This window comes from Somniosus microcephalus, chromosome 23 (genome assembly GCF_052327205.1).
Source record: "Somniosus microcephalus isolate GS21.2 chromosome 23, FLI_Smic_1.0, whole genome shotgun sequence".
NCBI classification, from domain to species: Eukaryota; Metazoa; Chordata; class Chondrichthyes; order Squaliformes; family Somniosidae; genus Somniosus; species Somniosus microcephalus.
Genome location: NC_141009.1, coordinates 20,955,573 through 20,981,741, shown reverse-complemented (window position 1 = coordinate 20,981,741; position 26,169 = coordinate 20,955,573). Strand labels below are relative to the sequence as shown.

Sequence of the window (26,169 nt, the reverse complement as noted above, 5' to 3'; positions counted from 1 at the left end):
GAGAATTACCAGAGATTAAATTGTCTGTGGCCCTGAGGTTTCGAAAGCACTCTCTAATATGACTGTCATCTTGAAAAATGTGTTGTATTAAAGTTTTATCCAGAATATAACTCAAATAGTAATCCAAAACATTGTAATGTCATCTATTTTAGTTCTTCAAAGCAATGACTATGTTACAGACATTATTATGTTCATATAATAACATTTAAAGATCACAGTATTTCATCAGTTAAGATTTTTTTAAGGGGATTTTTTTTTTCTTATTAGACATTTCACCCCTTACCTTTCTTGACCATCCTGCAATATATACCTAGTCCGGGCGGGAAGCTGGACATATGACCTGCGCTCAGACATCTGGCATTGCCATACTGAAATTAGTGCACGCATTAAAGCTTCCTAATAATAATGTCCACTCTAAGAAGTGCCTGCTCTTTCAACAGCACTGCTGAACTCAGGAACTGTGCGTGGGGGGAGTTGTGGGCACAGACCAATGTCCCACCACTCTATGCCACAATATATTGGTGCTCCAACGGGATGCAATTTAAAAATGTACTTTCTTTGTAGATCAGTATAATTGTGTGTACTCAGTTTTGAAAAAATATTTGTTAAATTATTGCATTGCAACAATGTGCAGAACAGGTTGCGCTTCAGAAATATGTTACTGTTTAAGAATCAAAGCAGTGGAAAAGTCACAACACTAAAATCTAGGTGTTGAGGAAGAGTATACATTTTTTAATTATCACTTCATAAATCTGTAATTTCATGAATGTTAATGTCAGTACGGGAAACTGAACAAAGCTCACTCACATACCCTCAAAAGTAAATGCTAACTCATTACCTGTTGCTTTAATATATGCAAAAATGAATTAAATCTGTAACACATTGGTTTGTTCTCAATTTACAAGTTCTCCCATTGCATGCTGATTCTAGTGTTGCATGAATAATTTTTCCTCTTTAGATCAACAAGTTATTTATTTTCCTTGGTTTATTAGTTTTTGATCTAAAGTGCAGCAAAATTTTTCATTGGCAGCAACATATGTGTTGAAATACCTTCTGTCAATAATTTTACTGAAAAAGTCAGTGCGAGTACAAAACAAGAATCAAAAACTTAACAGCAGGAGGTATTTCATCCACACAGAGTTCTAGTTATAGGTACCATTACTCTTGTTTCTATCCTAGTGGTTTGGGTTGCCAAACGATCTTTCAGTTTGTTGTTTCTCTCCAATGGCAAGTGTCACGGATCCCTGCTCCTTTTTCTTCTGTTTCATGCCTGGGTAATAATGTTCCCGGGGTGGAAAGAAGAGGAATGTCTACTATAATGAGTATTAGAGTTCTGCATAATCATTCATTACTGTTTCATATGAAAAATTAAAGATTAAAAAATAAATAGTTTACAAAATACTTGAATTAATGTGTGGCCTACACTAGGAATGATGGTATTAATTGAGTGCCCATTCTTTGTTTGTAGGTGTTGCTGTTTGTATATCTGTGTGCTGTCTCACCAGGCTACCCTGTATATTTAGTCCTTGATCCAAGTGTAGAAAAAGTTCAGTCACCTCTGCAGAGCAGCGGCAGCTACCATGACACAATAGAGACAATTTTCCCCCCCCCCCCCCTCCCCCAGACTGGGTGCAAGGAGTCGGAATGCACCCAAAGTGCGTTCGTCTGATCTGACCTGAACTCATCTGTGTTTCTGTGTTCAGGTCATTATGCTGGGCCCAACGTTCCCAAAGCACAGACCCGCAACTTGATAGGGGCCTGTGTCCAGAAGTGGAAAAGGGAAGTCAACCACTGCTGGCTGCAAACGTGAGAGTAGATATGGCTGCCAGCTTTGTGGCCTTCTAACAACTGTTCAAAAACAACAACCAGAAGACTCTCTGTCCAAATAGTCTTCCTGCTTGCCCTATGAAAAGACAGAATTTAATTTCTGACTGACCACTAATGTTTGCCTCCAATTTGGGAGGGCTGCGTGCAAAGAGTAAGGTTCACTATTAGCGGGTGCCTCTGCGAATAGGATCCAGGAAGATTAGGAGGCATTGTGGTGTCAATCTTGCCTCATTAACTTTAAATTGTCATGTCTCTGCTTGTTCCAGGCAGAAAAATTCAGCTCCCTTTTGGGGGCGCCCCCAGAAATCCTTGGACACTGCTAATTGGCATTGTCAGGGGTCTCTGCTCTTTTTTTCTTCTGCTTTTCTTGCGCTTGGATAATAAATGTTTCCTGGGTGCAAAGTAGAGGAAAATCTATGCTAAAGTGTATTAGAGTGCTGCATAATCATGAAGCACTGTTGCATATGAATTAAAATTAAATTTTACAAAATTCTTTAAATGTGTGGCATAAACAGATAATGAATGATTCATTTTGTGATAAATATTTCTCTTCATTTGTTGACCATAACTAACTCTCAGAAATATTTATCATCGTTAGTCTGTCATTATGCTTTGTCCTGTGGTTCTCACTAATATTCACCATTATTAAAATGTGCCACAATAATTTTGAAGTTATAAGTAGAATCGAGGAATATTTATTTCATGTCCTTTGTCAATGCCACATAGTTAACTGCCCGGGACTGCGCACATAAAAATATTCAGCTTTAACCCTTGCCCTGTTGCTATGGGGATCTGCTTAGCTACCACTGTGAAACTGCTGATTATACAGAACTCCTTTCTACAAGTATGGAATAACAGTCAGCATCATATAAAGTGCGGCATGTAATTATTAAATAGACGTAGGCATTATTCAGATGAGTCACCTGTTCCTTTCACAAAGCTCTTCCTGTTTTTCTTTATTTGGTTCATATGTAAGCAGTGTAGAAGGGGTGCAAGAGTAAGGATGCTATGTGCTGCTGTTCAACATTTTTGTCTATGAGCTAGTTTAATCAAATGAATGTGGTATAATGTAACAGTGTGCATACGTTCCAGCCAGTGATTGGTGAAGTATCATCAGTTGTTTGATTTTGATTCTGTTGACTGGGACTCCCACCTCTGAAATGCAGCAAATCTAATTTGATGGTGAGAGATCGCAAATTGTGTGTTTTGATGGTGTCTCAGATGAGTTAATTTGGCAATTCTGTCTGATTTAATTTGGCTGGGAGGAATGAGTCTGTAGAAAATATCTGAAGAAAAAGATTTAAATATTTATACAGTACCTTTAGGCCTGGATTAAGGATTTATTTGGCCTAAGCACAGCCTGAAATTGATCCCCATCACCCAGCCCCTACATTCCACCCTACTTCCTTTTCAAGGCATATCTGAAGGCACCAAAGTAAACATTCTGTGCCAGCTTCAAAGAGAAAAATGTTTAAGCATATAATTGTTTAATTCTCTAACTACCACCAATAAGCAAAGTAATATTATCAAACGACAGAGGATTGATTGAGGATGGGGGCTGCAGGAATGGAGAATGAACAATACCGGTAGACAATTTAAATATATCCACCAGAATTTATTGTGAAATATGTAAAATTCCAGACTCAGCCAGGAAGACCAGTTATGCTGTTACAAAAGCAAAATACTGAGGATGCTGGAAATCTGAAATAAAAACAGAAAATGCTGGAAATACTCAGCAGGTCAGGCAGCATCTGTGGAGAGAGAAACAGAGTTAACGTTTCAGGTCGATGACCTTTCATCAGAATTGGAAAAAGTTGAGATGTAGCAGGTTTTAAGCAAGTGCAGGGGCAGGCAAAGGTGGGGGAGGGGAGGGGAGGAAAGAACAAAAAGAAAGGTCTGTGATAGGGTGGAAGGCAGGAGAGATTAAATGACAAACGGTATGATTGTACAAAGCAAAAGGAGATGGTAATGGGACAAGTAAAGAAACAAAAGCTGGGTCTAGAAGAGGTGTAAACAGGAATAGCAGAATCATCAACAGCTGCCATCTGGAAACAATAGGGGCAAAGGTTATGATTGGAAATTGTTGAACTCGATGTTGAGTCCAGAAGGCTGTAAAGTGCCTTATCGAAAGATGAGGTGCTGTTCCTCGAGCTTCGTTTGAATAGTGTAAGAGGCTGAGGTCGGAGTGGGAGTGGAACGGAGAATTAAAGTGGCAGGCGACCGGAAACCCGGGGTCACGCTTGCGGACTGAACGGAGGTGTTCCGCAAAGCGATCACCTAATCTACGTTTGGTCTCCCCAATGTAGAGGAGACCACATCGTGAGCAGAGAATACAGTATACTAAATTGCAAGAAGTACATTTATGCTTTAATCTTGCCTGATGTTAAACGAGGATGGCGGGGGAAGAACATGTGATACCCAAAGAAGCATGATTTGATCATTTCAAACTTTAAGGCGTTTGCACTGAAAACTACAAGATTGAGACTTGCACTAGCTGATTTGGTGCCCTCGCTCCTGTGGTGTCTAAGCATGCCCCTTGGCTGGCTATGCCTTAATCTAGCTCTATATACTTTGTACTTCATGATATAGAGATCAAAGAATATTGATGGAAGTGTTAACTTTGAAATGTTGTTACTTTACAGATTGCACCAGAGCTGTTGCTTATCTGAGAAATATTTTTTTCAGATGTGATGTGAGAAAAACAGCTTAAAACGTTAAAAAGATTGTGAGATTTAAGAAGTCTTTGCTGCAGTGCAGTTTTGAAGTGTTGTTTATTTCACAGGTTTCTCCAGGAGTGTTTGAATACGTCTCTAGTCCTGTGGATGAAGAAATAAAAGTGGCCATCATTAGAGATACACTCCGTTTGGTGGATCCGGCACTGGTGGATCCGGCACTTAAAAAAAACAATCACAATCAGTAAGTGTTTAGTTTTATTTTAAATTTCCATTTTCCTCAATATAGGCTCTTGCTTCCATATCAACACTTCAGTGTGTGGAACAGGTCTTCTCTTACCAAAGCTAATGCCATTTTGCTGCCACCAAGGCCGCGATTTTGCTGGCGCTCAGAGGGCGGGTTTGGAGGCAGGTCAGAGGTTAAATTCGATTGGATTGATGGCGGGTTCCGAATCCGCCATCAGCCCACCTCCAAACAGCTTTCCCAAGTGTCGGGTCCGCGATTTGCGAATGGACCCGACACTGAGCGGCGGGAAGCTGATTAAAGGCAATTACTTGCCTATTAACAGGTACAATAATTTTCAGCCTGTTTTGGGATTTTCCCGCTTCTGGGTCGGGTTTCCCGACGTCCGAATACCATGCCAGGTAAGTGTGTTGTGAGTCTGGTGTAATGTTTGTGAAAAGATGATAGCTGCAGAAGTGGTGTGAAGGATCTAATGTTGCACATGGTGAGTTTCAGAGCAAAGAAAATGTTGGTTACTGCATTTTTAAAACATTTACAAATTTCTTTAGCTTACAAGTTTTTAAATCCAACTATATGTCCAGTGCCACCTTATTGGGAGAACCTCTCCCACCAGTGACAGATCGCTTCTGTCACCTCTCCTGCAGCTGCCATCTATTCCAGAATATGGAGGGAGTCAGTGGAGAGCCTGGGTGCAAGAGGTCACCTTTGTGCAGTGATTGTCAATAGACTCTCCTGGCTAGTTTGTTGCTACCTGTTGACTACATATAAATAGCCTCACTGATAGATTGCACTGCTTTGGCAATTTCAGTCTCTCATCATTAGCTACAATTTTTATATACACTAAGGAATTTGATTCCGAGAACTTGCTTCTGAGAGTCCTGGAGTGAATGTGTGAAGAATTAAAACATCTATAACAAAGACATCTTGATAATCTGTGAATATTTTGCAGGATAATCTTAGCACCATATCTGACTTGCTATAAACGACACCATATTTAAAGTGAAAAGAATATCAAATGTTTTACAATTTCCCCCCGTTTTAAAACAATTCCTCTCGTTCTCCAACTATGCAACATATGATGTTTGGATACACATTGAAAGAATGTACTTGCATAAACATTATGGCTGTGGAGCTGCCCATCTGAGATTCCAGAATATAAACTGAGCAGATAGACGCAGTTTCATATAAGGCAGATTAAGGTACCAGGACTCCATTTGGTATTAAAAACGTACATGAAAGGTAGAATAGTGACCTATCCTTGGATTGATGGACTGCAGTTTCAACTTCAGTCCTCTACAAACTGAGTTCTCAATCTCAGCTATGCCTTATAGTGGAACGATGAACTTGCCACAGGGAGGGAGGGAAAATTAGAGGGGAGTGGGGGGGTCACCTCAAGCCAGCCTTGTAGACCTGTAAATTGTTGGATTCAGAGTACTTCGCTGAGATCCGAGTGCAAATCTTCTACCCATACAGAAAAGTGAAAGGGTGAAAATGCCTTGAAAAGGAGGGGTATCACTCTCGGGGGGTGGGGGGAAACACAGGGATGTGTAGGCAGTTCCTGAGGTGATTGTTATGGGCTGTGATTCATAATATATTTACAATTTTACCTGCAACACTATCAAATTAGCAACAAGTTTAATGTCACAGGAGATTATTTAAAAAAACTAACGAGCGCATTAATCAAACGGTTGTAAATATTGTTTCATTTCCTTTTGCACAATACCACTATTGTAATCAATAAAATGTAAAAAAGAACTGCAAATGCTGGTAGTCTTAAACAAAAATACACTAAAGATTAATCAGCATCTGTAAAGAGAAAAGACAGGTTAACTTTTTTGGGTACAACTCTTCATCAGAACAGAAAGCAAGCCCTTTCTGTAGTATTGAGAAAATAAAGGAGGGGGGAGACAATGGATACTGTGGTCACAAAGGGAATTGGTGAGTGTGACGATGTAATAACTGCTTAATAGAAACTGAGATGAAATAAAAGGTTATCTCAATGAGGCAATGGAAAGACAGCGAAAGTGCAATTAGCTAAGACAGTGATCGGGTATGGGGGGAAAAGCATATACAGGGGAAAATGCAAGAAAAGAGAGAGGACAGGGAAATTGGGAGCAGAAAAATCCTGTAGGTGTAGGAGATCTGAAATAAAAATGCAAAATACTGGAAATGCACAATAGGACCCAAAAAGAGGAAAAAAAACAGACCATATTCCAACACCGAATGCTCCCCTGTCGTTCCCACTCCAGCCAGGGCAATGTTCTGATGAGTGTCTCCAATTGTATTGGGTTTAGAAATATATACACAGTGGACCTCCTTTATCTGCATTCTCAATTATCCGGCAAAATGTTTGTGCAAATTAGAGCTTTCAGAATCTTCACGGAAGACTAGTGAGAGGCAGGGTTGTCAGAATTTACTTTTAAAAAGGAGGGAAAAAATCTTTTACTTTGGAATAAAACTGAACCTTTCATGAAGTTAATTTAAAATGTCTGTAGATTACATTACAATAGTGAATACACTTCAAAAATAAGTAATTAATTGGCTGTAAAGTGCTTTGGGATGTCCTGAGTTTGTGAAAGGCGCTATATAAATGTAAGTCTTCTGTGGAAAGATTTGGGGCTCTGCATTTCCTGTTAATTTCCATTTTTCACCATGGGATGTCCTCCATTATGACAAATAAGGTTCCACTGTATGTAGGCTAATACAGTCTGCAGCACACTATAAAGCAGTAACCTGACCCGGGGCTGAGATGAGGTTATAAAAAAAAATGAGCGCAAAATTCCACCCGTTAATGTCAATTTTTAGCCTGAGAAGCATTACTGTTTTGGAACACATTCTGCAGTTTAGTCCATATAACAGCATGTTGTGGCAGTCACCTACAAACGGCAGTGCCTTGTGATTGAATCACATGATTTGACAAGTGGTGACATTGTACCACTTGATTTCTCAAGTGGTGACGCTGGAATCTGTTTTTGATTTGTGAAAAAGAACATCATGGCTTCTTCATTTTCTGTTATAATAACCTCAGATTTTCATTTTTAAGTCGACATTTAATTCTGATTATTGTTGCTTAGTGTTCTGATGAAAATCTTAGATGTGATTATCAGAGCAGAATAAAGATTGTAAAGATGGGATTAATTAACAAAGTTCTTAGATGTGCATTGCAAGGTGTAGAAATAGGTGGTATTTCAGAAAAAAAGTAAATTTTCTTTGTTTAAAAACCAAATAGGTGCAGGGCATCTTTTAAAATTATCGTGATTTCCAATCATTGCCTTTTTTTTGGTGCACAAGAGAGAATATACCAGCAGAACAGTACTTGTTCTGGATCTTATTTTAGCTGCTGTATTACAGTAACTAAATCAGAACCTGTATTCTGTATAATTTACTCATCTTTTTTCACAGAGGCAGTTGTGCAGAAATTCTATGGGCGCGATCTTGCCAGCCCTGGGGAGGCGGGTATGGAGGTGGGACTGCCAGGAAAATGGCAGAATCTGGGGGTGGGTGCACATCCCGCCTCCGTGCCATCTTGCCAGGAGGCGGGTAGCCGACCCGCGCCGGGTCCTGTCTCCTGGAGGCGGGAAGGGGATTACAGCCACTTAACTGCCTGTTAACAGGTAGTTAACAGGCAGTTAAGAGGATTATCCCCATTTTTCCAACAGGGCCGAAGGGCCTCTTTCTGTGCTGTAAAACTCTATGATTCCCGACGTCTGGATACCCCGCCAGAGTCACCAAGGCGAGCAGTGGGTCTGCGGGGTTCCAAAAGTGCGCTGTGAAGGTAAGTGATGGGTGCAAGTGTGGAGAGGTAAGTATGTGAGGTGAGTGGAAAGTGTTAGAAAATGCTTACTTACCTTTGTTTCTTCCTGCAGGCTTCAACAGTTGGGGATGTGGAGAGTCTCTCATCTCACCGGCAGAGATGACAGATGGCTGCTGCGTTCTCCGATGCAATAACCATCTGATTTCTGCTAAAGAAAGAGGTTTGATGGGTCTTGAATACCAGGACTCATCAAACAACAGAGAATGTCAGTGTTTGACAGCTTCACAGAGCTGTCAAACGATGACAATTCATCTGTCAAAGATGAAACGTCATACGCTGACGTTCTCTGTAACTGGCTTCCCCTTAATTGGCCTGCTAAGCCTGCTGGGCAGGCTTAACAATGTCAATCAAGGGAAAATAGCGTGGGTTGGCCACAAGTCGATGGAGGCGGGACAACGACCCGACAAGCAGCAGTCCTCTCTCCAACACGCCCCCATTGGCAAAATCGCCCCCAAGGTGTCAAAATCTACACGTAAATTTATACCCTCAGAAATGAAAACATTTGCTCATTTTATTCAATTTAATTGCACGCGAGAATGCTAGATAACATAATCTTGGTTAACACTCCAGTGCAGCACCGAGTGAGTTCTGCACAGTCAGAGTTGCTGTCTTTTGGATGAAATGTTAAACTGAGGTCCTGCCTGCCCTCTTGGGTAGATGTAAAAGATCTCATGGCACCAATCCAAGAAGAGCTGGGGAATTTTCCTGGTGCCCTAGCCAACGTTTATTCTCCAGCCAACACCACTAAAACAATTTAATTGGTCATTTACCTCATTGCTGTTTTTGGGACCTTGCTGTGCCAAATTGGCTGCGCTGGCCGTGATTTCCCCTGCCTTGGCGGGTTCGTGGCAGGCGACATCGGTTGTGGGTCCCGGCCTCGTTGCTGGCTCCAGCCCGCTGTCCAAAATGATTTTCCCCTGATTGGGCTTGTTAAGCCCGCCCTGCGCGTTTGCCGGACGATTGAAGGAAGCATGTCTGATTACATCATTTGATGATGCGTCATCAGCCCGTTTCTTTAAATGGACCATGCACAAATTGATTTTGACAGATGTGCTGTCAGTGTTCTACAGCATTGAGGTGCTGCAAACACCGACAAGCACTGCACAAAGGTGCACAGCTGCACCCAGGCTCTCCCATGACTCCCTCCATATGCTTATGGAGGGAGTCACAGCACACAGGGAGGTTCTCTTCCCTCCCAATGGGCGGAAGACACCCCCCCCCCCCCCCCCCCAGGAGACCAACGCAGCCTGGTTGCACATTGCACAGGAGGGCACAAGCAGGGATGTTGTCAGGAGGACCAGGCTGCAGTGGCGCAAACCTTTCAATGATTTTGGTAGATCCCGAAACATTACTGCAAAGCCACACTCAACCTCATCCGGCTGTGCCACTCATCACATCCCCCTCACTCTTCCCTACCCTACTCCTGCACATCCTTACTCTCACCAACTTACCTTGCACCTCTACCCATCCGTCTCTTATCTACATTACCACTTCCCCATCTCACTAGCCACCCCTCACACTCACCCTCATCCTAGTCCAATCATACCAAGTAACAACACACAAGGGTAGGTACTTGGGTGTTTTATGCAATGTTCATATAAAGTTTCTGTTAATGTGGTGTCAAACATTGAAACCTTTTTATTTTCAACACTTTGCATTCTTGGACAGATTTGTGTGCATCTTTGGAAGTGGCTTAGTGAGTTGCAGTGAATGGCGAGACATAACGGTACCCCCCGCAATGGTGATGAGTGTGAAAGGAATGGCTTGGGCGTTGTTGGGATGCTTTATGGTGTTGGTGTGGGGTGGTGCCAACCTGGCGCATCACATGACAGCCATGGTGTACAGCATCAAGTGAAGTAAATCTGGTCATGGTGAGGCCATTCTTGGCCTCCCGGGCAGCAATGTGGTCAGGTGCTGATGCCTTCTGTCCTGTGTAGCATCAGTTGATTGCGGAGAAAGTTGGTGGTGGTGTTGGTGCTGCTGGTGTTGAGGCTGATCGTGTTGGGCCTGATCATAGTGGGATTCTGAGGACCAAGGTGAGATAGTTCCAAGGGCACCAATGCTGATGTAATAGATGGCAGGTGAACTTGAGATGACAGAAGCGATCTGTCAGTGATGAGACAGGTTGTTCCAATGAGGTGACACTGGATAGAGAGTTTACTCCAAACACTTGCAACCTGCATAAAGCTCAATCTGTCTTCCAAATGCAGTATGCATCTGAGCTTGGAAAGTAAACAGCTGTGAGATGGGAGCTTTTATAGCATATTTGCAGCTGTCTGGATAAGATGATCCCATTGTCATACAACCCCTGACCTGCTTACCTGAAGTGATCCCTGAGCAACATGGACCCCGTGGGCAACCTCGTAAAATGTAAAGGTTAGCTCAAAATACTTCTTAATGGGCTGTTAACAAGATCATAATGACCTGAATTGCCTCCCCCGCCACTGCTGTCTGGTCTGTTCGGCACTGACAGACCCGACATCTGAGGAAGGCACATGGCGGCAGGTTGACTGCGGGTTGGGACCCACTATCAAAAAAAAATCCCACCCAACCCGCCACCGAACATGCCTGCTGACCGCCCCCCCCCCCCTGAAAAATTCCCCCCAGTGTTTCCCTATATTATGGCAGCAATTACACTTCAAAAATACTTAATTGGCCATGAAGCACTTTGGGATGTCCTGAGATTGTGAAGGGCACTATATAAATGCCATTTCATTCTTATTTTCTCACCACACATCATTTTGGGGGTAAAATATACTATACAATGTGGATTTTCTTTTTTTTAAATAAGGGTGTGGGCTGGTTTGTGGGAGTACTTTTGCAGAAGGTTTTACCATCTACACTTCAAGAGGTGGGTGCATGTTTCCGAGGCCTGGCAGTGTTGTGCTGGAATTGGCCACAAAGGTGGTCTGGGTTGACTGACTTTTCCCTCCTTTTCTGTGTAAAACATCTGCCCTGTCATTACTCTGGCTCCTTATAGCAGAACATAGACTTGTGTAGGAGGAGGTGGGTTCAGCTACCACTCCCAACATACAGCACTGCACCACCTCTAGTCCTCCATGCTAACTTTATTCTTGGTTTTATTTTTTCCCACTTTTGTGGGCTACTGACAGTCATAGGGCTGGATTTTGATACTGGGGCAGACTGGGATCGTGTAATTCGCATTTCGTGTTAGCCACCCGATTCTAAATCAATGTGGGAAAATGATGCCTTTTTAACTTAATTGGCCAATTGAGTTCCAATGTGTGGGAACCCATGGCCAATTAGTTTTTCCAGTCTGAAAGTCGCCTGTGATGACATCATCATTGCTGCTGCATTTAAGGTCTGCAACAAGCCTTGCTTCTTCTGCAGACTGCCAAGCTTTTGCCCTTGCATGTTAGAGGCACCTGCAGGAAGAATGGCCAGCCAGAGACCTAGGTCTGCACCCCGCTTTGATGATGTTGCCCTGCAGGCTTTAGTAGAGGGAGCAAGAGCAAATAAAGAGGTGCTCTTCCCTTCAGGGAGGAAGAAGCCTCCCCAGCAAACCAAGGCTGTGTGGATCCAGGTGGCAGAGGAGGTCAACTCTTTGTCAATAACCTGCAGAACCTGGCTTCAGTGCAGGAAGAGGTTTCATGACCTTCTGCACACTGGGAAAAGTGAGTATGAATTTCCCATCACCCTCAATCTGATCCCCCATTGCCTCTCCTCACCAGCACTCAGCTTTAGCAATCTCTTCCTCCACATCCCACTTGATACTGACATCCATGCACCCTTACCCATTCCCACTCTCTCTCTGGTCACATTCACCTAACTATTCGACTATGCAGCCTTCACAGTCCCTATCACTGTGATGCAATTACAACTTACAACACACAGGGAGGGCCCTTGGTCTTGCCACCTCACTCCATCTTTGTCTCCTTCTAAGCATCTATGCTATGGATTCTCTACACTCCTTCATTCTCACTCAAACTGATCAGCTGGCTGATGCCTTCACCGCCATCTTCAATCTGTCATTGGCCCAGGCAGTAGTCCCTACATGCTTCAAGATCACTACCATTATTCCTGTGCCAAAGCAACCACTGTGACGTGTCTGAACGACTCGACCTGTCGCACTCACACCCATCATAATGAAGTGTTTCGAGAGACTGGTCCTGGCTCACATCAAAGCCAGTGTTCCCGCCTCTCTCGACCAACACCAGTTTGCCTATTGTGCAAACAGATCAATGGAGGATGCAATCACAACTGCTCTACACTCTGCACTGAATCACTTAGATGGTAAAGAGACCTACATCAGAATGCTGTTCAGAGACTACAGCTCAGCATTCAACACTATCGTCCCCAACAAGCTGGCCACCAAACTCCACACTCTTGGCCTGAACACATCCCTCTGCAACTGGACCCTGGACTTCCTAACAAACAGACCCCAGTCTGTCAAATTAGGTAACCACACCTCCCCCCACCCCCCCCCCCCCCCGACCCTGAACACGGGGGCCCCACAAGGATGTGTGCTGAGCCCCCTCCTCTACTCCCTCTTCACCCACGACTGTGTGGCTGTTCATGGTTCCAACACCATCATCAAGTTTGCGGATGATACCACGGTGGTAGGCCAGATCACCAACAACGATGAGTCAGCCGACAGGGAGGAGGTCCAGCATCTCGTGAAGTGGTGCGCCGATAACAACCTGGCCCTTAACATCAAGGAAACATTGTGGACTTCAGGAAGTCTAAAGGCGGAAGTCACACCCCCATCCACATCCATGGGGCTGTGGTGGAAAGGGTGGACAGCTTTAAGTTCCCCTCTAACTTTTACCGCTGCACAATAGAGAGCATCCTGATGAACTGTATCACAGTATGGTATGGCAGCTGTAGCTCCTATGACCGGAAAGCCCTGCAGCGGGTAGTCAAAACTGCCCAACGCATTACCGGCAACCGACCATGGAGAACATCTACCAGAAACGTTGTTTACGGAGGTCACTGACCATCATCAAAGACCCTACCCACCCCAGCCACAGTCTGTTTGCCCCCCTGCCATCTGGGAGACGCTACAGATGCATTCGCACCCGAACGACCAGATTTAGGAACAGCTTCTTTCCCAGGGCTGTCATCCTACTGAACTCCACAAATAAACTCTAAAGCCTGCACACCTGCCAATGCACTTTATTATGTTTATGTTAATGTATTACAAGCCAAATGAATGTTGAATGTTTAAATGTCTTAATCTAAATGTACACTCTCTGGAGCCGCAATCCTACATTTCGTTGTACTGCACTTGTGCACTAACAATGACAATAAAGTTGATTATTATTCTATTATTACTTGTCTCCCTCATTGCAGGAAAAGAGAGCTCACAATAAGGGGGAAAGAGCGAGGACAGGATGAGGGCCACTCTCAGTAGCCCAGCTCACCACCTGGGAGAAGGCGGTCCTGGAGATCGAGGGAGTGGAGGAAGATTCCCAAGTCGGGGATGGACAGATGGGCACATCACAGCAAGCTGGTGACAGAATAGTTTTCCATCTCTCTCAATGACATTGCATGAGTCGCTGATAATGATACTGAACCTCTAACAGATGGACTTATGCACATTGCATATTGCAGATGATCATGTAACCTTGGTCTCACATCTCTGACTTTCCTTTACTCCCCCACAGGACCATCGAAAGCACCCGTCCCCACTATCCAGGAGGAAGAGCATGAGCCTCAAGACTCATCTGAGGCAGCTGCAACCTCTGAGGGCGCAGCGTCAGCAGAATTCACTGCACCCAGCACCAGCGCAGACACTCGCACCTCGGAGGGAACATCGCGAGATAGAGTAGTGTTGTCACCTGGTGTATCACCGCTCACAAGTGAGCATCAGCAGATTGTGGAGACAGGGACAGCAGTGGAGAGTCCTAGTCAGAGGGCGCAGGACTCTGCCAGCTCGGCTCAGCTGCATGTCGACCCTCTGCCTCTGGGTCCATCCATAAGATCAGCGGTGCTATAACTCCAGGAACAGATGCAGGAGTCTCTGGCAGGTTTTGTCTCCAGGGTCGCTGCGAGTGTGGAGCGAATGGAGGAGTCCATTGCGAACATGAGCAGAGCCTTATTGGAGTCATTGGCGCATGAACGCATCACCACGGAAAGGATGGCAACCTCCGTGCAAATGATGGCAACCTCCATCAAAAGGATGGCTACAGTAGACGAGAGGATGGCTGCGGCCATGGAGGAGATAAGTCACCAGAGTGCAGAAAATATGGTGAGTGTTCAGAATAGAATGACATCACTGGAAGAGCGATGGTCATCTATTGAACACAGAAACCAGACCTTCATGGAAGCCCTTCTGAGTAGGACGTCCAATGCAGCTACGGGTCCCCATGGCCCCCCTGATGTGCAGCAAGGTGCTCTCAAGCCACTTGCAAGCGCTGAGGTGGACCTGACCCATGAGAGGGATATTGTTTGCAGAGAACAAGGAAGTGGGGGCTCCTCTCCAAGCGCTCACACTTCCATGCCACTGACAAGTCCTCGGTCAGAGCCCCACCAGAGCCCGCACTCAATTGAGATCGGCGTCTCAACCCCGGCACAGCCGCAGGAGCAGCAGACTGTTGGCGAGCCCTCACAGGTTCACAACCCCAGAGGATGCCCGCCAAAGGTGTCAAGACAGGAGCAGCAAGAAAGTGAGCAAGGGGCCTCCACATCTGCTGAAGCCACAAGGGAAGCACCACGTAGGAGCACGCGTAAGAGAAAGATAGTGCACAAATAGTCACAAGGGTAGTCACTTGGGTGAAATTTGATGTTTTATGTTAAAAAGCCATCAGATAATTACTGTAAATAAAAAATCTGATGGCTACTGCTGTAGTTGTGGCGTGTGTCATTTCGCGAATGGGACTTCCACATTGAGGGCTTAGGATTACTTGCAATTGTCAGTATGGTGGTCAAATTGCTAGGATTCCGCTGGTTCTTGGCCATTGTCAATGCTCAGGTAAGAAGCTGCGAGGCAAAAGTGCTTGATTGGCTAGGCTAAGCAAATCTGGCCAAGATGAGTGCGTTCCTTGCATTCCGGGCAGCAATGTTCTCGCATACTGCTGCCGCTGGTTGATGGGCCTCTGCAAGATGTTTGTTTTCACTCTCCTCCTCCTCATCTGAGGAGGATATGTGACGAGCCACTTGGTCCTCAGGAATTTGCAAGCCACAACGCTGTGCCATGTTATGAAGTGCACAGCAAACCACGACGATTCTGGAGACCCTGGCTGCTGAGTACTGCAGGGCTCCACCTGATCTATCCAGGCATCTGAAGCGCATCTTCAGCAAACTGATGGTTTGCTCGATTATGGCTCTGGTGGACATGTGGCTGGAGTTGTAGCTCTCCTCAGCTTCGTTGGATGGGCTCCTCAACGGCATCATTAGCCATGACTTCAGGGGATAGCCCTTGTCTCCAAGTAGCCATCCGTTAAGTTGGTCTGGCGGACTGAATAGCAGAGGCACACTAGACTGGCGCAGTATGAAGGAGTCATGGCAACTGCCAGGGTACTTGGCACAAACATGCAAAATTTCCTCGTGGCCACACACCAGCTGAACGTTAAGGGAGTGGAAGCCCTTGCAGTTGACAAAAATACCTGGATTGCGATGGGGTGCCTTAAGGGCCACATGTGTGCAGTCAACGATGCCCTGCACCCTTGGAAAGCCTGCCAGATTAGCTAATGCAACCGCACGCGCCGTGACACTTGCTTGATCCTTGGTGAAATGGATGTGATTGTGCATGATGGCAAAGAGGGCATCGGTTACCTGCATGATGCAAGTGTGTGCAGCCGCCTGGGAGATGCTGCTGATACCTGTAATGAGCCTGAGGCAAAAAAGTACATGTGCATGCGGAAGTCTTGAAGTTGCGATCTGTCGTTCACAGCTCTGACACAGGCTGCGCTGCCACCGCCTCGCACAGAGCCGGCAATCCATGTAATCACACAAATCAGGGAAACTGCTGAAAACTTCGGCTCTTCTGCAATAAGTACGCTGTTAAATTTCCCACTAAAATTTAGACCCAAAGGGATTAGGTGTAACTGGGGTTTTAACAGTGTATTGACTGCTAAACAATGGTTATGTGCCTGAAAAAATAATTTTAATATTGTGCAGTGTGAAAGTTAAACATTTTAATAAAACTTCACTTTTAGTTTGTTCATCTCTATTTCAGGTTTGCCTTTTTCCCCATCTGAGAGCCCCAATCTTTGTTTTGCTCTCTAACATTTTTAAAAAGTTAGAATTTTAAGAGCTTGCTCACTTCCTTGTTCGTTGTCTGTGAGAATTCTGTTTTTTGATTGGCTGCTTAGACAGCTTGTTGATGTCACAGCAGCTCGCACAAGGGGATCCCCACTAAATTCTGTTGATTTGAGTTTAACGTCAGAAAACCCGAAGTTCTTGACAGAGAAGCCTCTGTTTCGCCAATAAATAAAAATTTTCATTTCCTCCTTGTTTGTACAACACATTAAACAATTAGACATGCATTTGGCACAATGCTTGTTTTAGTGTAGAAACATAGAAACATAGAAGATAGGAGCAGGAGTAGGCCATTCAGCCCCTCGAGCCTGCTCCGCCATTCAATGAGATCATGGCTGATCATCCGAGTTCAGTACCCTGTCCCTGCCTTCTCCCCATATCCCTTGATCCCTTTAGCCTTAAGAAATATATCTAACTCCTTCTTGAATATATTTAATGAATTGGCCTCAACTGCCTTCTGTGGTAGAGAATTCCACAGGTGCACCACACTCTGGGTGAAGAAATTCCTCCTCATCTCTGTCCTAAATGGCTTACCCCTTATCCTTAGACTGTGACCCCTGGTTCTGGACTCCCCGGCCATCAGGAACATCCTTCCTGCATCTAGTCAGTCTAGTCCTGTTAGAATTTTATAAGTTTCAATGAGATCCCCTCTCATTCTTCTAAACTCCAACGAGTATAAGCCCAATTTCTCCACATATGTCATTCCTGCCATCCCAGGTATCAGTCTGGTGAATCTTCGCTGCACTCCCTCCATGGCAAGAACATCCTTCCTCAGATAAGGCGACCAAAACTGCACACAATACTCGAGATGTGGTCTCACCAAGGCCCTGTACAACTGCAGCAAGACATCCTTGTTCCTGTACTTGAACCCTCTCGCTACGAAGGCCAACATGCCATTTGCCTTCTTAACCGCCTGCTGCACTTGCATGCTTACCTTCAGCGACTGGTGCACAAGGACACCCAGGTCTCGTTGCACTTCCCCCTTCTCCCAACCTATTGCCGTTCAGACAATAATCTGCCTTCCTGTTTTTGCCACCAAAGTGGATAACCTTGAATTTATCCATGCATCTGCCCAATCACCCAACCTGTCCAAATCATACTGGAGTTTCTCGGCATCCTCCTCACAGCACACACACCCACCCAGCTTTGTGTCGTCTGCAAACTTGGAGATATTACATCTAGTTCCCTCGTCTAGATCATTAATATATATTGTGAATACCTGCGGCACCCCACTAGTCACTGCCTGCCACTCAGAAAAAGACCCATTTATTCCAACTCTATGGGATGGTTTCCTGGAACCAACCAGAGATCAGGCCATCTTAGACTGGGTATTATGTAACGAGAAAGGATTAATTAGCAATCTTGTTGTACGAGGCCCCTTGGGTCGGAGCGATCATAATATGATCGAATTCTTCATTAAAATGGAGAATGAAGTAGTTGACTCAGAAACTAGGGTCCTCAATTTAAATAAAGGAAACTACAATGGTCTGAGGAGCGAGTTGGGTAGGATTGATTGGGGAATGGCACTCAAAGGGTTGACGGTGGATAGGCAATGGCAAACATTCAAAGACCGAATGGATGAACTACAGAAGTTGTTCATCCCAGTTTGGCATAAAAATAAAACAAAAAAGGTGACTCAACCGTGGCTAACAAGGGAAATTAGGGATAGCATAAGATCCAAGGAGAGGACATACAAATTGGCCAGAAAAAGCAATAATCCTGAGGATTGGGAGCAGCTTAGGATTCAACAAAGGAGGACAAAGGGATTAATTAATAAAGGGAAAATAGAATATGAGAGTAAGCTTTCAGGGAACATAAAAACTGACTGTAAAAGCTTTTATAGATATGTAAAGAGGAAAAGATTGGTGAAGTCAAGCGTAGGTCCCTTGCAGTCAGAATCGGGGGAATTTATAATGGGGAGCAAAGAAATGGCAGACCAACTAAATACATATTTTGGTTCTGTCTTCACAAAGGAGGACATAAATAACCTCCCAGAAATACCGCGGAACATAGGGTCTGATGAAAGGGTGGAACTGAAAGATATCAGTATTTGTAGGGAAATGGTGTTCGGAAAATTGATGGGACTGAAGGCCGATAAATCCCCAGGGCCTGATAATCTACACCCCAGGGTACTTAAGGAAGTGGCCCTAGAAATAGTAGATGCATTGCTGGTCATCTCCCAGAACTCGATAGACTCTGGAACAGTACCCATGGATTGGAGGGTAGCTAATGTTACCCCACTATTCAAAAAAGGTGGCAGAGAAAAAGCAGGGAATAATAGACCGGTAAGCCTGACGTCGGTAGTGGGGAAAATGCTAGAGTCCATTATAAAAGCTGTAATAGCAGAGCACTTGGAAAGCAGTGAGAGGATCGGACAAAATCAACATGGATTTACAAAAGGTAAATCATGCTTGACTAATCTACTGGAATTTTTTGAGGATGTAACTGGTAAAATAGATAAGGGAGAACCAGTGGATGTGGTGTATCTGGACTTTCAGAAGGCTTTCGATAAGGTCCCGCATAAGAGGTTAGCGTGCAAAATTAAGGCACATGGGATTGGGGGCAAGGTATTGACTTGGATAGAGAACTGGTTGGCGGACAGAAAGCAAAGAGTTGGAATAAACGGGTCGTTTTCCGAGTGGCAGGCAGTGACTAGTGGGGTACCGCAAGGATCGGTCCTAGGACCCCAGCTGTTCACAATATATATTCATGATCTGGATGAGGGAATTGGATGTAATATCTCCAAATTTGCAGACGAGACAAAGCTGGGTGGGAGGGTATGCTGTGAGGAGGATGTCATGAAACTCCAGTACGATTTGGACAGGTTGGGTGATTGGGCAGAAACATGGCAAATGCACTATAATGTGGATAAATATGAGGTTATCCACTTTGGTGGCAAAAACAGGAAGGCAGATTATTATTTGAATGGCAATAGATTGGGAGAAGGGGAAGTGCAAAGAGACCTAGGTGTTCTTGTGCACCAGTCGCTGAAGGTAAGCATGCAGGTGCAGCAGGCGGTTAAGAAGGCAAATGGTATGTTGGCCTTCGTAGCAAGAGGGTTCGAGTACAAGAACAAGGATGTCTTGCTGCAGTTGTATAGGGCCTTGGTGAGACCACACCTTGAGTATTGTGTGCAGTTTTGGTCACCTTACCTGAGGAAGGACGTTCTTGCCATGGAGGGAGTGCAGCGAAGATTCACCAGGCTGATACCTGGGATGGCAGGAATGACGTACGAGGAGAGATTGTGTCAATTGGGCTTATACTCACTGGAGTTTAGAAGATTGAGAGGGGATCTCATCGAAACCTATAAAATTCTGTCAGGTCTGGACAGACTAGATGCAGAAAGGATGTTTCTGATGGCCGGGGAGTCCAGAACCAGGGGTCATAGTCTAAGGATAAGGGGTAAGCCATTTAGGACAGAGATGAGGAGGAATTTCTTCACCCAGAGAGTGGTGAACCTGTGGAATTCTCTGCCACAGAGGGCAGTGGAGGCCAGTTCATTAAATATATTAAAGAAAGAGTTGGATATATTTCTTGAGGCTAAAGGGATCAAGGGATATGGGGAGAAGGCAGGGACAGGGTACTGAATTTGGATGATCAGCCATGATCTCATTGAATGGCGGAGCAGGCTCGAAGGGCCGAATGGCCTACTCCTGCTCCTATCTTCTATGTTTCTATGTTCTTTCTGCCTGCCAACCAGTTCTCTATCCAAGTCAGTACCTTGCCCCAATCCCATGTGCCTTAACTTTACACGCTAATCTCTTATGCGGGACCTTATCGAAAGCCTTCTGAAAGTCCAGATACACCACATCCACTGGTTCTCCCTTATCTATTTTACCAGTTACATCCTCAAAAAATTCCAGTGGATTAGTCAAGCACGATTTACCTTTTGTAAATCCATGTTGACTTTGTCCGATCCTGTCACTGTTTTCCAAGTGCTCTGCTATTACATCTTTTATAATGGACTCTAGCATTTTCCCCACTACCGATGTCAGGCTTACCGGTCTAAAGTTCCCCGTTTTCTCTCTACCACCTTTTTTGAATAGTGGGGTAACATTAGCTACCCTCCAATCCATGGGAACTGTGCCCGAGTCTATAGAATTTTGGAAGATGTCCAGCAATGCATCTACTATTTCTAGGGCCACTTCCTTACGTACCCTAGGATGTAGATTATCAGGCCCTGGGGATTTATCGGCCTTCAATCCCGTCAATTTCCCTAACACCATTTCCCTACAAATACTGATTTCTTTCAGTTCCTCCCTCTCATTAGACCCTATGTTCCCCGACATCTTTGGGAGGTTATTTGTGTCCTCCTTTGTGAAGACAGAACCAAAGTATGTATTTAATTGGTCAGCCATTTCTTTGTTCCCCATTATAAATTTCCCTGATTCTGACTGCAAGGGACCTACGCTTGACTTCACCAATCTTTTCCTCTTTACATATCTATAGAAGCTTTTACAGTCAGTTTTTATGTTCCCTGCAAGCTTACTCTCATACTCTATTTCCCCCCTCTTAATTAATTCCTTTGTCCTCCTTTGTTGAATCCTAAACTGCTTCCAATCCTCAGGTTGGCTGCTTTTTCTGGCCAATTTATATGTCCTCTCCTTGGATCTTATGCTATCCCTAATTTCCCTTGTTGGCCACGGTTGAGTCACCTTTTTTGTTTTATTTTTATGCCAAACAGGGATGAACAAATTTTGTGGTTCATCCATGCGATCTTTAAATGTTTGTCATTGCCTATCCACCGTCAACCCTTTGAGTAACATTCCCCAATCGATCCTAGCCAACTCGCGCCTCATACCATCGTAGTTTCCTTTATTTAAATTCAGGACCCTAGTCTCTGAGTCAAATACTTCATTCTCCATCTTAATGAAGAATTCGATCATATTATGATCGCTCCACCACCAGCTAACTGTCTTAATTTTGACAAAAGAATAAAACCAAATTTTATTCCGTTGTACAATGTGTGATCAAGATGTAGTGGAAAATTATTAATTTGGAAATGTATTTTCAATTCAGTTGATAGCACTCCCATCTGTCAGAAGGTCTTGTTTTCAAGTACCAGTCCAGGTGTGGAGCACACATATTCAGCTGACATTTCAGTGCAGTACTGAGAGGAACTGCATTGTTTGAGATGTCATCCTTTAAAGCATTATTCGAAGAAGTTCTCCTGGTATTCTGGCCAATATTCCTTCCCCTGTCGTCACCAAAATAAACTTGGGGTCATTCTTCTAATTGTAGGATCTTTCTGTGTCCAAAATGGGTGCCATATTTGCCGACTCTACTGCCAGTGTACCATCAGCAGGCCCAGATTTTAGAGAAAACTGTACAGACGTACATTATCAAAAGCAGTAAAAGATTACTGCAAGCCTGCATCCTAAAAATGCAGCTTCCATTCCCCCCCCTAATAGCAGCACTACATTCTGAGTAAGTGGAAAAGACGGCAGTTTTATACTTAAAAATGGCTGACCGAGAGGGATGGGCTAAGAGAATTTTTAAAAATGCAACAGGAATTTTAAGTTGTGTTGGCATTTATTTTTGAGCTTATGCCATAGAATGTGGAATTTAAGATAGTTGCCCACATTTAAAATATATCAATATTAAATGGCATTTATTGAAGAGTAGCTATGTTGGATAAGTATATCAGCTGATGCTAACCTATTTATTCTTCTGATTACCTGTTCTGCTTCAGTTACCTTCAGTCCAACAAGTACTGCTATCAGCTGGTATGTTATGTAATAATAAATAGTATAAAGCTGACTTCTGAGGTCAATTATGATGCAATGCTGCAATAATTCACAGCTACAAACTCTGTTGTGCTCATAGCTAGAATGCACCATCACTATTGAATTAATACTAGAGAAAAGGCTATTAGTTTCGTAATTACTCAGGCTGTTTTCTTCACTTACTGCTTCTATCCAGGATTTTAAATCTTATTTTGCAATTTTTAAAAAATATTCAAAACAGATGGATACATAAACTGACCAAAGTTATTCTCAAAAGTTTTGTACACACTTATAACACAAAGACATTTTAAAAACTTACTTTTTGACTACATTTTCTTCTTAATAGTTGCCTAAGTAGGACATTTCTCATCAACGTATGCTGCATGATAATGTGTTTAGTCATTATTTTTAATAATCTCAGTTTAAATTCATTGAAAAGACAATTCCTCAAAGAATTGGAGCCAAGTCCTTCTAGCACATGAACAGTTTACAAACAGATGAGCCATATACTGTGGGGAAAGATTTTGATTTGGCTGTAATTATCTGGAAGATTAAAACAAATGAACCATAAGAATAGAAGCTAGCTTAAAAAAAATCATCTCGGAGTAGTTCATTACTAGGAAAATGAAGGTGTCACATATATTTTGCAGTTTAATTTTTCAATTATCACTCTCTATTAGTGGTTTTACAAAGCCACACTAGTGTGTCCTGTTTCCATGGGGGAAATTTTCGGGGGGTCAGCAGGCGCATTTGGTGGCGGGTCGGGTGGGAATTTTATTTTGGACAGCGGGTCGGGACCCCGCTGTCAACCCGTCCCACGCGCCTTTCCCAGATGTCGGGTCTGTTGGCGCTGAACAGACCTGACACACAGCGGCGGGGGAGGCAATTCATGTCATTATGACCTTATTAACAGCCCATTAAGAAGTATTTTGAGCTCACCTTTACATTTTACAAGGTCACTCACGAGGTCCACGCTGCTCGGGGATCCTGTCGGGTAAGCAGGTCAGGAGTTGTATGACCATGGAATCATCTCATTACCTAACAGCTGCAAATATGCTATAAAAGCTCCCATGTCACAGCTGTTCACTTTCCAAGCTCAGAAGCTGTTTGGAAGACAGATTGAGCTTTATGCAGGTTGCAAGTGTTTGCAGTAAACTCTCTATCCAGTGTCACCTCATTTGGAACAACCTTTCTTACCATTGACATCGCTTCTGTCATCTCAAGTTCACCTGCCATCTATTACATCAGCATCAGTGCCTTGGAACTATCTCACCGTGGTCCTCAGATCTCACCACGATCAGGCCCAACACGATCAGCCCCAACACCAGCAGTATCAACAACCTTCTCCGCAATCAACTGATGCCACACAGGACAGAGGGCATCAGCACCCGACCACATTGCTGCCTGGGATGCCAGGGATGGCCTCACCATGGCCAGATTTACTTCACTTGCTGCTGTACACCTTGGCTGTCACATGATGCGCCAGGCTGGCACCACCCCACACCAACACCATGAAGCATCACTACAATGCCCAAGCCATTCCCTTCACACTCATCACCATTGTGGGGCGTACCGTTATGTCTCACCATTCACTGCAACTTACTAAGCCACTTCCAAAGTTGCACACAGATCTGTCCAAGAACGCAAATTGTTGAAAATAAAGGTTTCAATGTTTGGCACTACATTTATAGAAACTTTACATGAACATTGCATAAAACACCCAAGTGCCTACACTTGTGTGTTGTTATTTGTTATGATGGCACTAAGATGAGTGTGAGGGGTGGCTAGTGAGATGGGGAAGTGATAATGTAGATAGAGAGGGATAGGTGGAGGTGCAAGGTATGTTGGTGAGAGTAAGGATGTGCAGGAGTAGGGTAGGGAAGGCAGAGAGATGGAGATGCGATGAGTGGCACAGCAGGATGAGGTTGAGTGTGGCTTTGTCCTAACATTTCGTGATCTACTGAGATCATTGAAAGGTTTGCGCCACTGCAGCCTGGTCCTCCTGGCGACATCCCTGCTTGTGTCTTCCTGTACAAAGTGCAGCCAGGCTGTGTTGATCTCCTGGGAAGGGAAGAGGACCTCCTTGCATGCTTGTGACTCCCTCCATAAGCATGTGAAGGGAGTCATGGGAGAGCCTGGGTGCAGCCGTGCACCTCTGTGCAGTGCTTGTCAGTGTTTGCAGCACCTCACTGACAGCACAACTGTCAAAATCAATTTGTGCATGGCCTGTTTAAGGAAACAGGCTGATGACGCATCATCAAATTACGTCATTAGACCCGCTTCCTTCAGTTGGCTGGCAAACGCGCTGGATGGGCTTAACAAGCCCAATCAGGGGAAAGTCATTTTGGACAGTGGGCTGGAGCCAGCAATGAGGCCGGGACCCGCCACTGACGTCACCTGCCACGGACCCGCCGAGGTAGGGGAAATCGCGGCCCATGTCTCTAAGAAAGATTAAGCCATATTGACTTGTAATGTAATGCTTTCTTCTTTAACAATAGTGCAACATGTTTCAAAGTATCCTTGTTCAGCGATGACTTCTAAGGGCACTTGTCAATTTGGCCTGATCACTAGCAAAGGGAGGAGATGTAATCAGAAGTCACAAACCTGCTATAGCAGTACTGTCAACTGTAAGAGATGGACTTTGGCTAAACATGTGCAGAACAGGCATTTCTAAATTCAGAACCTGATGGAAATATTTTGTCAATTTTATTAGCGGTAATCAGATTAAGAACCCCTGAAAATATAGTCAAACTCAACAAACATGGTCAGCTCCACAGGCATGCATCTTACTGCACATTCCCATGAAACACATTTGGTCCACCTTTAATCAACTGTACAAAATCCTTTTTAGAACTCCAATTTGGATTGTTTCAGGACCAAAAACTGCATCAGTTAAACATTTGCAGAAATCCAAACCCAGAGAGGAAGCAGTTCTCTGTCTGAGCCAAGGCTCCATGAATAGCTGATGATGTTTTTGAGGAGGTAACATTATAAAACCATATGACCGAGTACCTAGACTTTCAAAAGACCATTGATAAAGTACCACAAGAGATGTATTATGCATCGTATGTGGGCATAGAATATTAGCTGGTTAAAGGGAATATATTGGCAGGTATTTGTAAGAGCTTCTGGGTCACAGTGATGGAGTACAAAGCTAGGTGGGATGGTAAGCTGTGAGGAGAACACAGTCTGCAACGGGATATAGATAGACTCAGTGAGTGGGCAGTAAGGTGGCAGATGGAGTATAATGTAGGGAAATGTGAGGTTATTCACTTTAGTAGGAAGAATAGAAAAACTGAATTTTTTTAAATGGTGAGAAACTTTTAAATGTTGGTGTTCAGAGAGATTTGGGTGTCCTCCTACAAGAAACACAGAAAGCTAGCATGCAGGTACAGCAAGCAATAAGGAAGGCAAATGGCATGTTGGCCTTTATTGCAAGGGGGCTGGAGTATATAAGAATAAGGAAGTCTTGCTACAATTGTACAGGACCTTGGTGAGACCACACCTGAACTACTGTGCACAGTTTTGGTCTCCTTATCTAAGGAAGGATATACTTGCCTTAGAGGTGCAACAAAAGTTCACTAGATTGATTCCTGGGATGAGAGATTGTGTAGAATGGGCCTATACTCTCGAGTTTAGAAGAATGAGAAGTGATTTCATTGA

General features: G+C 44.1%; 1 protein-coding gene across 4 annotated transcripts in view; it reads left to right on the top strand.

The window, feature by feature from the left end:
- The window catches only part of ttll11 (tubulin tyrosine ligase-like family, member 11), a 217,714-nt gene that overhangs the window by 76,165 nt on the left and 115,380 nt on the right, over positions 1-26,169 (top strand). For all 4 annotated transcript variants that reach the window (XM_085965581.1, XM_085965582.1, XM_085965579.1 and 1 more), the window contains one exon: positions 4,610-4,743. In XM_085965581.1, the coding sequence (XP_085821707.1) occupies positions 4,610-4,743 (134 nt within the window). The remainder of the gene's footprint in view (positions 1-4,609; positions 4,744-26,169) is intronic.